A 12,888-nucleotide genomic window follows, 5' to 3' on the forward strand; every position below is an offset into this window, starting at 1 on the left:
TACTGAGCATGCGCAAAACACAGGAAAAATGGCCGCCGCACCATTTTCCTGGTGATTTCTGAAGCGCTGCTGCTCCTGATACGGGACTCCGGAGGGTAAGTATTGAAAAAATTGGTGCAGGGTGTGCGGTGTGTGCCTGCCTGGACCCTGGGAGCCAGTGTGCCCTGCACACAGCACCCATTATAAATACACCTGTGGTGACCTCTATGATATCATCTGCATATAAAGCCCCGATACAAAAAAGATTGGGTGGAATAAACAATTTCTGCATAATTTTCACGTAACAAATAGCCTCTAAAGCCCCAACCCCAAGAACTTCTCCACACTCTGTGATGTCAATGTGATGTGTCTTGTGTGTAATGCTACATCAGTATAGCATTGCTGAACATGCTCCCACATGGTAGCTAGTAATCAGTAGTAGGGTTGGATTTGGCATGATGAAAGTGGCCCTGTGCCTAGAGGTGGTAAAGCCAGCTCCCTCTTTGGTCAATACATTTTTTGTCACTTCATTTACTAATATTGTAACAAAGGAAATAGTACATTACATATCTTCTAGGTAGAGTTAAAAAAGTGCCAGTTGTAGTAACTGCATAGTCGGCGAGACTGCAATAAGAAACAGGCATCAATTTCATCTTATTCTAAGCTATGACTGAATAGAGGAAGGAGAGCAGAGCAAAGTGTCAATCATAAATCCACCTCTCAAGCTTTTAAGGTAAATTGCACTTGCACCCCACTCCCCCGGCAGATTAATGGGATGCAAGCACACTTTAATTGTAGGGTAGCACTAGCCACTTTCAACGATATATGTGGTACACATGAGTCATTATATTATGTATAAATATACGAAGTCTAATCTATGTGTTCCAAAATTCCTGATGAAGGAGGATATCCTGAAACGCGTAAGTAAAGAGATTGAGACTTGCCTTATCACCATTACTTGGACAGCATTGATATACTAATTCCTCAATTAAGTTACAGTGTAGCATTTGTAAGTGCAACTTGATTTAATTCATTTACTTGAAAGTCAACTTTGTCTATGTTAGTTAATCTCCTGAACTTCAGTTTGCCCAACAGTGTCTACTATTCATTACATTATACACAAAACTCCTATTAGCAATTATTGGTACAGCAGACTCTATTGGTCACAAGTTATACTGCAAGAAATTCCACTTTTTATTTTTTATTTGATTGATTGATTTATGCAGTGACCGCCATTGGGAAACTTTCATCTTCACCTTAACGTGAATGAACTGTACCGTACATGTCACAAAAACTCTAAAATGTGTTTATTGTGTTTTCCAGGCCATTCTCTTACATGTGTGGTCTGTAGATCTGAAGAAGCGTTCACTTGCACGGGAGAGGAAAGAGTGTGTCCTAAGGACTATGTGTGTGCATCTACCAGCACCGTCACTATAATGGGTATTGTATGAAAATTCTATGGTTTCATTGCTGCAGTATTATTGTACAATTCGTAGGGTGCGCAGTGTTCTCTTTTGTGTATGTCAGATATTATGTTGCAATTGATCATTGCTACAAAGGATGCTGGGACCCTGCAATGAAGGGGCTCCACTGCTGGTTCCTTTTTAGGGAGAACAATGAAACACTGTACAAATAAAAAGGGTCAACATTCTATTTACCTAAAGCAAATTACATTATGGCTAATATGAATTAAGAGTTTCTAAAGTTTAGTTTTTGCAGTTTGTCAGCGTTTCTGAAGTTTTATTAGTATTCTTGAAAAGAATACAATGAGAATCTTTCAGTCCTGTAGTGATTAATTAAAAATTTCACTTATCTTACTTTTTACAGATATAGCTATTAAAACTTCGTTATTTGTGAGTATCTAATATCTGTGACATGACAGAGAAAATCTGACTTTTCCAGTGAATTTGGCATCCCTAAATTAGGCAAAAACACTAGGGGTGGTCATTCCAAGTTGATCTCTCGCTAGCTGCTTTTAGCAGCCATGCAAACGCTAAGCCGCCGCCCTCTGAGAGTATATCTTAGCTTAGCAGAAGTGCGAACTAAAGGATCGCAGAGTGGCTACAAAAAAAAATTGTGCAGTTTCAGAGTAGCTCCAGACCTACTCAGCGCTTGCGATGACTTCAGACTGTTCAGTTCCAGATTTGACGTCACAAACACGCCCTACGTTCTCCCAGCCACGCCTGCGTTTTTCTTGGCACACCTGCGTTTTTTCGAACACTCCCTGAAAACGGTCAGTTGACACCCAGAAACGCCCACTTCATGTCAATCACTCTGCGGCCAGCAGTGCGACTCAAATGCTTTCTCTAGACCTTATGTAAAAATACATCGGCCGTTGTGAAAGTACATCGCGCGTGCGCACTGCGCCACATACTCATGCGCGGAAGTGACTGATTTTTCCTTAATCGCAGCGCAGCGAACATTTTTAGCTAGCGATCATCTCGGAATGACCCCCTAGATGCAGAGTTTTTTTTTAATTTGTTGAGTAGTGTAATATCCTCCTTCTACCAAGACGTCCCCCTCTCTTCTATTAGAATCACCCTGTGACCGTCACCACAAAATAGGCATTGCAGTTCATGATGGCAGTGGAGGTGGTAAAGAAGTAGTTTAAGAAGAGACTTTTCTTTTAGGTTGTGATGAATGATTAGCTCTACTGCCTGCTATTCTGTTTTTTAGGAAAGAAAATACATATCACAATATATCTTAACAGCTCCTTCTTTTTCTTTCTTTCCAGAGGGGAGAGCAACAAAAACATTTACCAGGTCATGTGAAAGACGTAACACCTGTGGGACTGCCGGGAGTATTGGCTACCAGAGGGGCAAAATCAAAACAGCCATTTCCTGTTGTTACTCAGATTCCTGCTATCCCTCCAACCCTGCGTGTAAGTTCTAGAGAAAACTGTAGATTCTTGGCGGGATGCCAGCTGTCAGTATAACGTGTCAGTATACCCCATTAATCCCCTAACCCTCACCTTTTCCCTAACCCTAATCATAATCCTCACTTGTGGGTGCCTAACCCTAACCCTCCCCAGTGGTGCCTAACCCTCCACGTTTGGTGCCTATCCCTAACCCTCCCTTCCCCGCTGCCTAAACCTAACCCTCCCCGCTTGATGTCTAACCCTAACCTCCCCTTCTAAGTGCATAAACCTAACCCTTACTCCCCAGTCCCTAACCCTCCCCGGTGGTGCCTAACCCTTAGCACTTGGTGCCTAACCCTAACTCTCCCTTCCCCACTGCCTAAACCTAACCCTCCCCCACTTGATGCCTAACCCTAACCTCCACTTCTAAGTGCCTAAACCTAACCCTCCCTCCCCGGTCCCTAACCCTAACCTTCCTGGCCCTGCTCCCTAACCCTAACCCCATTCTCCTGCCTAAACCAAACCCCACCCCCACTCCCGCGGCAGGACGCCAGCACGTCCCGCTGTGAGGACGATCGGGATGCTGGTTGCTGATAATGTGATGCCGGCATTCTGAGCAGCGCCGGTATGTAGATGCCGGCATTGTGTCCTACTTTGGAATCCCAGTGTCGGTATATTGATCTCATCCATCGGGAAGCTAACTGCTTCCTCCTTGGACATACTATAAAGGAACATGCATCTCAGGTCTCAAATGTTATTTCATGTATATCTTTCTTTTATATATGATTCCTTATTATGGATAACAAGAACATGTTATAATACAAATGAATAGTAAAAAGTAGACATCATGTGTGCATCAAAATATAACAAGAGCACCAGTGGCAGCTCCGGAGGTGGTGGCTGCAACGCAGTCCAAATTATAAGTAGTTCAAATCAACTGCCAGTGAGTCAATTTGGGATGACAGTTGGTGGCAGTTGGAGTAACTCCCCTATTTGAAATTTGGACTGCGCTGCAGCCCCGCCTCTGGAGCCGCCACAGATGGGCGGACATGAAAATGGTATAACAATAGTGTTAACTTTGGGCCAGGGTAAGAATAAATATGACCACATTTTTAAAACATTGAATTGAGGAAGGAAGTCTCTGGGAGTTAGATGGGTGGGAAGGGTGATAATGGTATGATAGATCGACAGTCAAAATGTCAACAGTGTCTTGGTTGACACCAAATGGTCAACATTTACAAGGTTAGCGTGGTCAAAAGGTCGACAGGGTCAAAAGGTCAACACGTGAAAAGATCAAAATTCGTTTTTCAGTTTTTTTGTGTCAAATTTTACCTTGCAGCATGTGGAACCCCAATTAGTGTACAGCGTCTCCTCGCATGACTTGCTACACCAGCCATGCTTCGGGCAAGGTTATTATTCCCAATCGTAGTCCATGTGGATGATAAAGCATGACAAATTTGAAAAAAAAAAACCTCTCATGTCAACCATATGATGAGCCGACCATTTGCATGTCGTCAATTTGGTGTCAACCTATTGACTGTCCACCTAGCATTCGGATACAGATAGGGAAGAGAGGGAAGTGGTGTACTAATTACAGTAATTTATATTAATCAGGGTAGAAGGGTGCCACAAATTGTTTGGCATATGGGAAAGGAATCATCAAAAGCCTGGAAAGAATTCTGTATGTTGACAGTCATCCCACCATACATGGCCCAATTGTTGAAATCAAGATGTAGAGAAGGAGGTTAAACAACTAATCTCTGCGCGCAGGCAAAGGACCCACACTTGATTGCTTGAATTTGTGGCCTTGATTGTAAGTTATTAGGTTATTCCCTATATGACCGCTATATGCCAAATTTGTATTTCCAGTTAGCAGATATGGGATCCAATTTTTGGCTACTAAGCACTAGAGATGAGCGCCTGAAATTTTTCGGGTTTTGTGTTTTGGTTTTGGGTTCGGTTCCGCGGCCGTGTTTTGGGTTCGAACGCGTTTTGGCAAAACCTCACCGAATTTTTTTTGTCGGATTCGGGTGTGTTTTGGATTCGGGTGTTTTTTTCAAAAAACACTAAAAAACAGCTTAAATCATAGAATTTGGGGGTCATTTTGATCCCAAAGTATTATTAACCTCAAAAACTATAATTTACACTCATTTTCAGTCTATTCTGAATACCTCACACCTCACAATATTATTTTTAGTCCTAAAATTTGCACCGAGGTTGCTGTGTGAGTAAGATAAGCGACCCTAGTGGCCGACACAAACACCGGGCCCATCTAGGAGTGGCACTGCAGTGTCACGCAGGATGTCCCTTCCAAAAAACCCTCCCCAAACAGCACATGACGCAAAGAAAAAAAGAGGCGCAATGAGGTAGCTGTGTGAGTAAGATTAGCGACCCTAGTGGCCGACACAAACACCGGGCCCATCTAGGAGTGGCACTGCAGTGTCACGCAGGATGGCCCTTCCAAAAAACCCTCCCCAAACAGCACATGATGCAAAGAAAAAAAGAGGCGCAATGAGGTAGCTGTGTGAGTAAGATTAGCGACCCTAGTGGCCGACACAAACACCGGGCCCATCTAGGAGTGGCACTGCAGTGTCACGCAGGATGTCCCTTCCAAAAAACCCTCCCCAAACAGCACATGACGCAAAGAAAAAAAGAGGCGCAATGAGGTAGCTGTGTGAGTAAGATTAGCGACCCTAGTGGCCGACACAAACACCGGGCCCATCTAGGAGTGGCACTGCAGTGTCACGCAGGATGTCCCTTCCAAAAAACCCTCCCCAAACAGCACATGACGCAAAGAAAAAAAGAGGCGCAATGAGGTAGCTGACTGTGTGAGTAAGATTAGCGACCCTAGTGGCCGACACAAACACCGGGCCCATCTAGGAGTGGCACTGCAGTGTCACGCAGGATGTCCCTTCCAAAAAACCCTCCCCAATCAGCACATGATGCAAAGAAAAAAAGAGGCGCAATGAGGTAGCTGTGTGAGTAAGATTAGCGACCCTAGTGGCCGACACAAACACCGGGCCCATCTAGGAGTGGCACTGCAGTGTCACGCAGGATGTCCCTTCCAAAAAACCCTCCCCAAACAGCACATGACGCAAAGAAAAAAAGAGGCGCAATGAGGTAGCTGTGTGAGTAAGATTAGCGACCCTAGTGGCCGACACAAACACCGGGCCCATCTAGGAGTGGCACTGCAGTGTCACGCAGGATGTCCCTTCCAAAAAACCCTCCCCAAACAGCACATGACGCAAAGAAAAAAAGAGGCGCAATGAGGTAGCTGACTGTGTGAGTAAGATTAGCGACCCTAGTGGCCGACACAAACACCGGGCCCATCTAGGAGTGGCACTGCAGTGTCACGCAGGATGTCCCTTCCAAAAAACCCTCCCCAATCAGCACATGATGCAAAGAAAAAGAAAAGAAAAAAGAGGTGCAAGATGGAATTGTCCTTGGGCCCTCCCACCCACCCTTATGTTGTATAAACAAAACAGGACATGCACACTTTAACCAACCCATCATTTCAGTGACAGGGTCTGCCACACGACTGTGACTGATATGACGGGTTGGTTTGGACCCCCCCCAAAAAAGAAGCAATTAATCTCTCCTTGCACAAACTGGCTCTACAGAGGCAAGATGTCCACCTCATCTTCACCCTCCGATATATCACCGTGTACATCCCCCTCCTCACAGATTATCAATTCGTCCCCACTGGAATCCACCATCTCAGCTCCCTGTGTACTTTGTGGAGGCAATTGCTGCTGGTCAATGTCTCCGCGGAGGAATTGATTATAATTCATTTTAATGAACATCATCTTCTCCACATTTTCTGGATGTAACCTCGTACGCCGATTGCTGACAAGGTGAGCGGCGGCACTAAACACTCTTTCGGAGTACACACTTGTGGGAGGGCAACTTAGGTAGAATAAAGCCAGTTTGTGCAAGGGCCTCCAAATTGCCTCTTTTTCCTGCCAGTATAAGTACGGACTGTGTGACGTGCCTACTTGGATGCGGTCACTCATATAATCCTCCACCATTCTATCAATGTTGAGAGAATCATATGCAGTGACAGTAGACGACATGTCCGTAATCGTTGTCAGGTCCTTCAGTCCGGACCAGATGTCAGCATCAGCAGTCGCTCCAGACTGCCCTGCATCACCGCCAGCGGGTGGGCTCGGAATTCTGAGCCTTTTCCTCGCACCCCCAGTTGCGGGAGAATGTGAAGGAGGAGATGTTGACAGGTCGCGTTCCGCTTGACTTGACAATTTTGTCACCAGCAGGTCTTTCAACCCCAGCAGACCTGTGTCTGCCGGAAAGAGAGATCCAAGGTAGGCTTTAAATCTAGGATCGAGCACGGTGGCCAAAATGTAGTGCTCTGATTTCAACAGATTGACCACCCGTGAATCCTTGTTAAGCGAATTAAGGGCTGCATCCACAAGTCCCACATGCCTAGCGGAATCGCTCCCTTTTAGCACCTTCTTCAATGCCTCCAGCTTCTTCTGCAAAAGCCTGATGAGGGGAATGACCTGACTCAGGCTGGCAGTGTCTGAACTGACTTCACGTGTGGCAAGTTCAAAGGGCATCAGAACCTTGCACAACGTTGAAATCATTCTCCACTGCACTTGAGACAGGTGCATTCCACCTACTATATCGTGCTCAATTGTATAGGCTTGAATGGCCTTTTGCTGCTCCTCCAACCTCTGAAGCATATAGAGGGTTGAATTCCACCTCGTTACCACTTCTTGCTTCAGATGATGGCAGGGCAGGTTCAGTAGTTTTTGGTGGTGCTCCAGTCTTCTGTACGTGGTGCCTGTACGCCGAAAGTGTCCCGCAATTTTTCTGGCCACCGACAGCATCTCTTGCACGCCCCTGTCGTTTTTAAAAAAATTCTGCACCACCAAATTCAAGGTATGTGCAAAACATGGGACGTGCTGGAATTTGCCCATATTTAATGCACACACAATATTGCTGGCGTTGTCCGATGCCACAAATCCACAGGAGAGTCCAATTGGGGTAAGCCATTCCGCAATGATCTTCCTCAGTTGCCGTAAGAGGTTTTCAGCTGTGTGCGTATTCTGGAAACCGGTGATACAAAGCGTAGCCTGCCTAGGAAAGAGTTGGCGTTTGCGAGATGCTGCTACTGGTGCCGCCGCTGCTGTTCTTGCGGCGGGAGTCCATACATCTACCCAGTGGGCTGTCACAGTCATATAGTCCTGACCCTGCCCTGCTCCACTTGTCCACATGTCCGTGGTTAAGTGGACATTGGGTACAACTGCATTTTTTAGGACACTGGTGAGTCTTTTTCTGACGTCCGTGTACATTCTCGGTATCGCCTGCCTAGAGAAGTGGAACCTAGATGGTATTTGGTAACGGGGGCACACTGCCTCAATAAATTGTCTAGTTCCCTGTGAACTAACGGCGGATACCGGACGCACGTCTAACACCAACATAGTTGTCAAGGACTCAGTTATCCGCTTTGCAGTAGGATGACTGCTGTGATATTTCATCTTCCTCGCAAAGGACTGTTGAACAGTCAATTGCTTACTGGAAGTAGTACAAGTGGGCTTACGACTTCCCCTCTGGGATGACCATCGACTCCCAGCGGCAACAACAGCAGCGCCAGCAGCAGTAGGCGTTACACGCAAGGATGCATCGGAGGAATCCCAGGCAGGAGAGGACTCGTCAGAATTGCCAGTGACATGGCCTGCAGGACTATTGGCATTCCTGGGGAAGGAGGAAATTGACACTGAGGGAGTTGGTGGGGTGGTTTGCGTGAGCTTGGTTACAAGAGGAAGGGATTTACTGGTCAGTGGACTGCTTCCGCTGTCACCCAAAGTTTTTGAACTTGTCACTGACTTATTATGAATGCGCTGCAGGTGACGTATAAGGGAGGATGTTCCGAGGTGGTTAACGTCCTTACCCCTACTTATTACAGCTTGACAAAGGGAACACACGGCTTGACACCTGTTGTCCGCATTTCTGGTGAAATACCTCCACACCGAAGAGCTGATTTTTTTGGTATTTTCACCTGGCATGTCAACGGCCATATTCCTCCCACGGACAACAGGTGTCTCCCCGGGTGCCTGACTTAAACAAACCACCTCACCATCAGAATCCTCCTGGTCAATTTCCTCCCCAGCGCCAGCAACACCCATATCCTCCTCATCCTGGTGTACTTCAACACTGACATCTTCAATCTGACTATCAGGAACTGGACTGCGGGTGCTCCTTCCAGCACTTGCAGGGGGCGTGCAAATGGTGGAAGGCGCATGCTCTTCACGTCCAGTGTTGGGAAGGTCAGGCATCGCAACCGACACAATTGGACTCTCCTTGTGGATTTGGGATTTCAAAGAACGCACAGTTCTTTGCGGTGCTTTTGCCAGCTTGAGTCTTTTCAGTTTTCTAGCGAGAGGCTGAGTGCTTCCATCCTCATGTGAAGCTGAACCACTAGCCATGAACATAGGCCAGGGCCTCAGCCGTTCCTTGCCACTCCGTGTGGTAAATGGCATATTGGCAAGTTTACGCTTCTCCTCCGACAATTTTATTTTAGGTTTTGGAGTCCTTTTTTTACTGATATTTGGTGTTTTGGTTTTGACATGCTCTGTACTATGCCATTGGGCATCGGCCTTGGCAGACGACGTTGCTGGCATTTCATCGTCTCGGCCATGACTAGTGGCAGCAGCTTCAGCACGAGGTGGAAGTGGATCTTGATCTTTCCCTAATTTTGGAACGTCAACATTTTTGTTCTCCATATTTTAATAGGCACAACTAAAAGGCACCTCAGGTAAACAATGGAGATGGATGGATTGGATACTAGTATACAATTATGGACGGGCTGCCGAGTGCCGACACAGAGGTAGCCACAGCCGTGAACTACCGCACTGTACTGTGTCTGCTGCTAATATATAGACTGGTTGATAAAGAGATAGTATACTCGTAACTAGTATGTATGTATAAAGAAAGAAAAAAAAACCACGGTTAGGTGGTATATACAATTATGGACGGGCTGCCGAGTGCCGACACAGAGGTAGCCACAGCCGTGAACTACCGCACTGTACTGTGTCTGCTGCTAATATATAGACTGGTTGATAAAGAGATAGTATACTCGTAACTAGTATGTATGTATAAAGAAAGAAAAAAAAAACACGGTTAGGTGGTATATACAATTATGGACGGGCTGCCGAGTGCCGACACAGAGGTAGCCACAGCCGTGAACTACCGCACTGTACTGTGTCTGCTGCTAATATATAGACTGGTTGATAAAGAGATAGTATACTCGTAACTAGTATGTATGTATAAAGAAAGAAAAAAAAACCACGGTTAGGTGGTATATACAATTATGGACGGGCTGCCGAGTGCCGACACAGAGGTAGCCACAGCCGTGAACTACTGCACTGTACTGTGTCTGCTGCTAATATATAGACTGGTTGATAAAGAGATAGTAAACTCGTAACTAGTATGTATGTATAAAGAAAGAAAAAAAAACCACGGTTAGGTGGTATATACAATTATGGACGGGCTGCCGAGTGCCGACACAGAGGTAGCCACAGCCGTGAACTACCGCACTGTACTGTGTCTGCTGCTAATATATAGACTGGTTGATAAAGAGATAGTATACTCGTAACTAGTATGTATGTATAAAGAAAGAAAAAAAAACCACGGTTAGGTGGTATATACAATTATGGACGGGCTGCCGAGTGCCGACACAGAGGTAGCCACAGCCGTGAACTACCGCACTGTACTGTGTCTGCTGCTAATATATAGACTGGTTGATAAAGAGATAGTATACTCGTAACTAGTATGTATGTATAAAGAAAGAAAAAAAAACCACGGTTAGGTGGTATATACAATTATGGACGGGCTGCCGAGTGCCGACACAGAGGTAGCCACAGCCGTGAACTACCGCACTGTACTGTGTCTGCTGCTAATATATAGACTGGTTGATAAAGAGATAGTATACTCGTAACTAGTATGTATGTATAAAGAAAGAAAAAAAAACCACGGTTAGGTGGTATATACAATTATGGACGGGCTGCCGAGTGCCGACACAGAGGTAGCCACAGCCGTGAACTACCGCACTGTACTGTGTCTGCTGCTAATATATAGACTGGTTGATAAAGAGATAGTATACTCGTAACTAGTATGTATGTATAAAGAAAGAAAAAAAAACCACGGTTAGGTGGTATATACAATTATGGACGGGCTGCCGAGTGCCGACACAGAGGTAGCCACAGCCGTGAACTACCGCACTGTACTGTGTCTGCTGCTAATATATAGACTGGTTGATAAAGAGATAGTATACTCGTAACTAGTATGTATGTATAAAGAAAGAAAAAAAAACCACGGTTAGGTGGTATATACAATTATGGACGGGCTGCCGAGTGCCGACACAGAGGTAGCCACAGCCGTGAACTACCGCACTGTACTGTGTCTGCTGCTAATATAGACTGGTTGATAAAGAGATAGTATACTCGTAACTAGTATGTATGTATAAAGAAAGAAAAAAAAACCACGGTTAGGTGGTATATACAATTATGGACGGGCTGCCGAGTGCCGACACAGAGGTAGCCACAGCCGTGAACTACCGCACTGTACTGTGTCTGCTGCTAATATAGACTGGTTGATAAAGAGATAGTATACTACTAATATTATATATACTGGTGGTCAGGTCACTGGTCACTAGTCACACTGGCAGTGGCACTCCTGCAGCAAAAGTGTGCACTGTTTTAATATAATATTATGTACTCCTGGCTCCTGCTATAACCTATAACTGGCACTGCAGTAGTGCTCCCCAGTCTCCCCCACAATTATAAGCTGTGTGAGCTGAGCAGTCAGACAGATATATAATATATATAGATGATGCAGCACACTGGCCTGAGCCTGAGCAGTGCACATAGATATGGTATGTGACTGACTGAGTCACTGTGTGTATCGCTTTTTTCAGGCAGAGAACGGATATATTAAATAAACTGCACTGTGTGTCTGGTGGTCACTCACTATATAATATATTATGTACTTCTGGCTCCTGCTATAACCTATAACTGGCACTGCAGTAGTGCTCCCCAGTCTCCCCCACAATTATAAGCTGTGTGAGCTGAGCAGTCAGACAGATAATCAGATATATATAATATTATATATAGATAATAGATGATGCAGCACACTGGCCTGAGCCTGAGCAGTGCACACAGATATGGTATGTGACTGAGTCACTGTGTGCTGTGTATCGCTTTTTTCAGGCAGAGAACGGATTATAAATAAAACTGGTGGTCACTATCAGCAAAACTCTGCACTGTACTGAGTACTCCTAATGCTCCCCAAAATTAGTAAATCAAGTGTCTCTCTAATCTATTCTAAACGGAGAGGACGCCAGCCACGTCCTCTCCCTATCAATCTCAATGCACGTGTGAAAATGGCGGCGACGCGCGGCTCCTTATATAGAATCCGAGTCTCGCGATAGAATCCGAGCCTCGCGAGAATCCGACAGCGTCATGATGACGTTCGGGCGCGCTCGGGTTAACCGAGCAAGGCGGGAAGATCCGAGTCGCTCGGACCCGTGAAAAAAAACTTGAAGTTCGTGCGGGTTCGGATTCAGAGAAACCGAACCCGCTCATCATGAACCCGCTCATCAGAGAAACCGAACCCGCTAAGCACTTAGCTGCTGCTAGGATATTTGTAGCTAAGTTCTTTGAAAATGTATTGAAATCTTAGAGGTTAGAAGAAAACCCAAGGGTTCTATGCTACAGGAGCCCCAAACAAGCTGTTCTTGTGACTGTGAATGTTTTCCCAAAAGGTAGTAATTATACTGTAGGTTATGACCACCTTATATAAACCATGCGTCATCTATGGCTGCAGTGCCTCCAGCAATCTGGTGAGACAGCAGTAAATATTATCTTGAGCCTTGATGGAGTATAGGGATGTAGTTGACATCCCGGTGTTCGGAATTCAAGTGATCAAAATACCGGCGCTGAAATTGCAATGGCCGGAATAACTAAAGTAAGAATGCCGAGAGGGTTAGGTTTAGGCTGCAGAGGGGGAGGGTTAGGGTTAGGCAGCAAGGATGG

At 45.5% G+C, this 12,888-nt stretch overlaps 1 protein-coding gene across 2 annotated transcripts in view; it reads left to right on the top strand.

Moving 5' to 3' along the window:
* Positions 1-12,888, top strand: part of LOC134965896 (phospholipase A2 inhibitor and Ly6/PLAUR domain-containing protein-like) — a 102,478-nt gene that overhangs the window by 57,714 nt on the left and 31,876 nt on the right. For both annotated transcript variants that reach the window (XM_063942290.1, XM_063942289.1), the window contains exons 2-3: positions 1,303-1,419; positions 2,714-2,860. In XM_063942290.1, coding sequence (XP_063798360.1) covers positions 1,303-1,419; positions 2,714-2,860 — 264 coding nt within the window. The remainder of the gene's footprint in view (positions 1-1,302; positions 1,420-2,713; positions 2,861-12,888) is intronic.

Source organism: Pseudophryne corroboree, chromosome 10 (assembly GCF_028390025.1).
Source record: "Pseudophryne corroboree isolate aPseCor3 chromosome 10, aPseCor3.hap2, whole genome shotgun sequence".
NCBI classification, from domain to species: Eukaryota; Metazoa; Chordata; class Amphibia; order Anura; family Myobatrachidae; genus Pseudophryne; species Pseudophryne corroboree.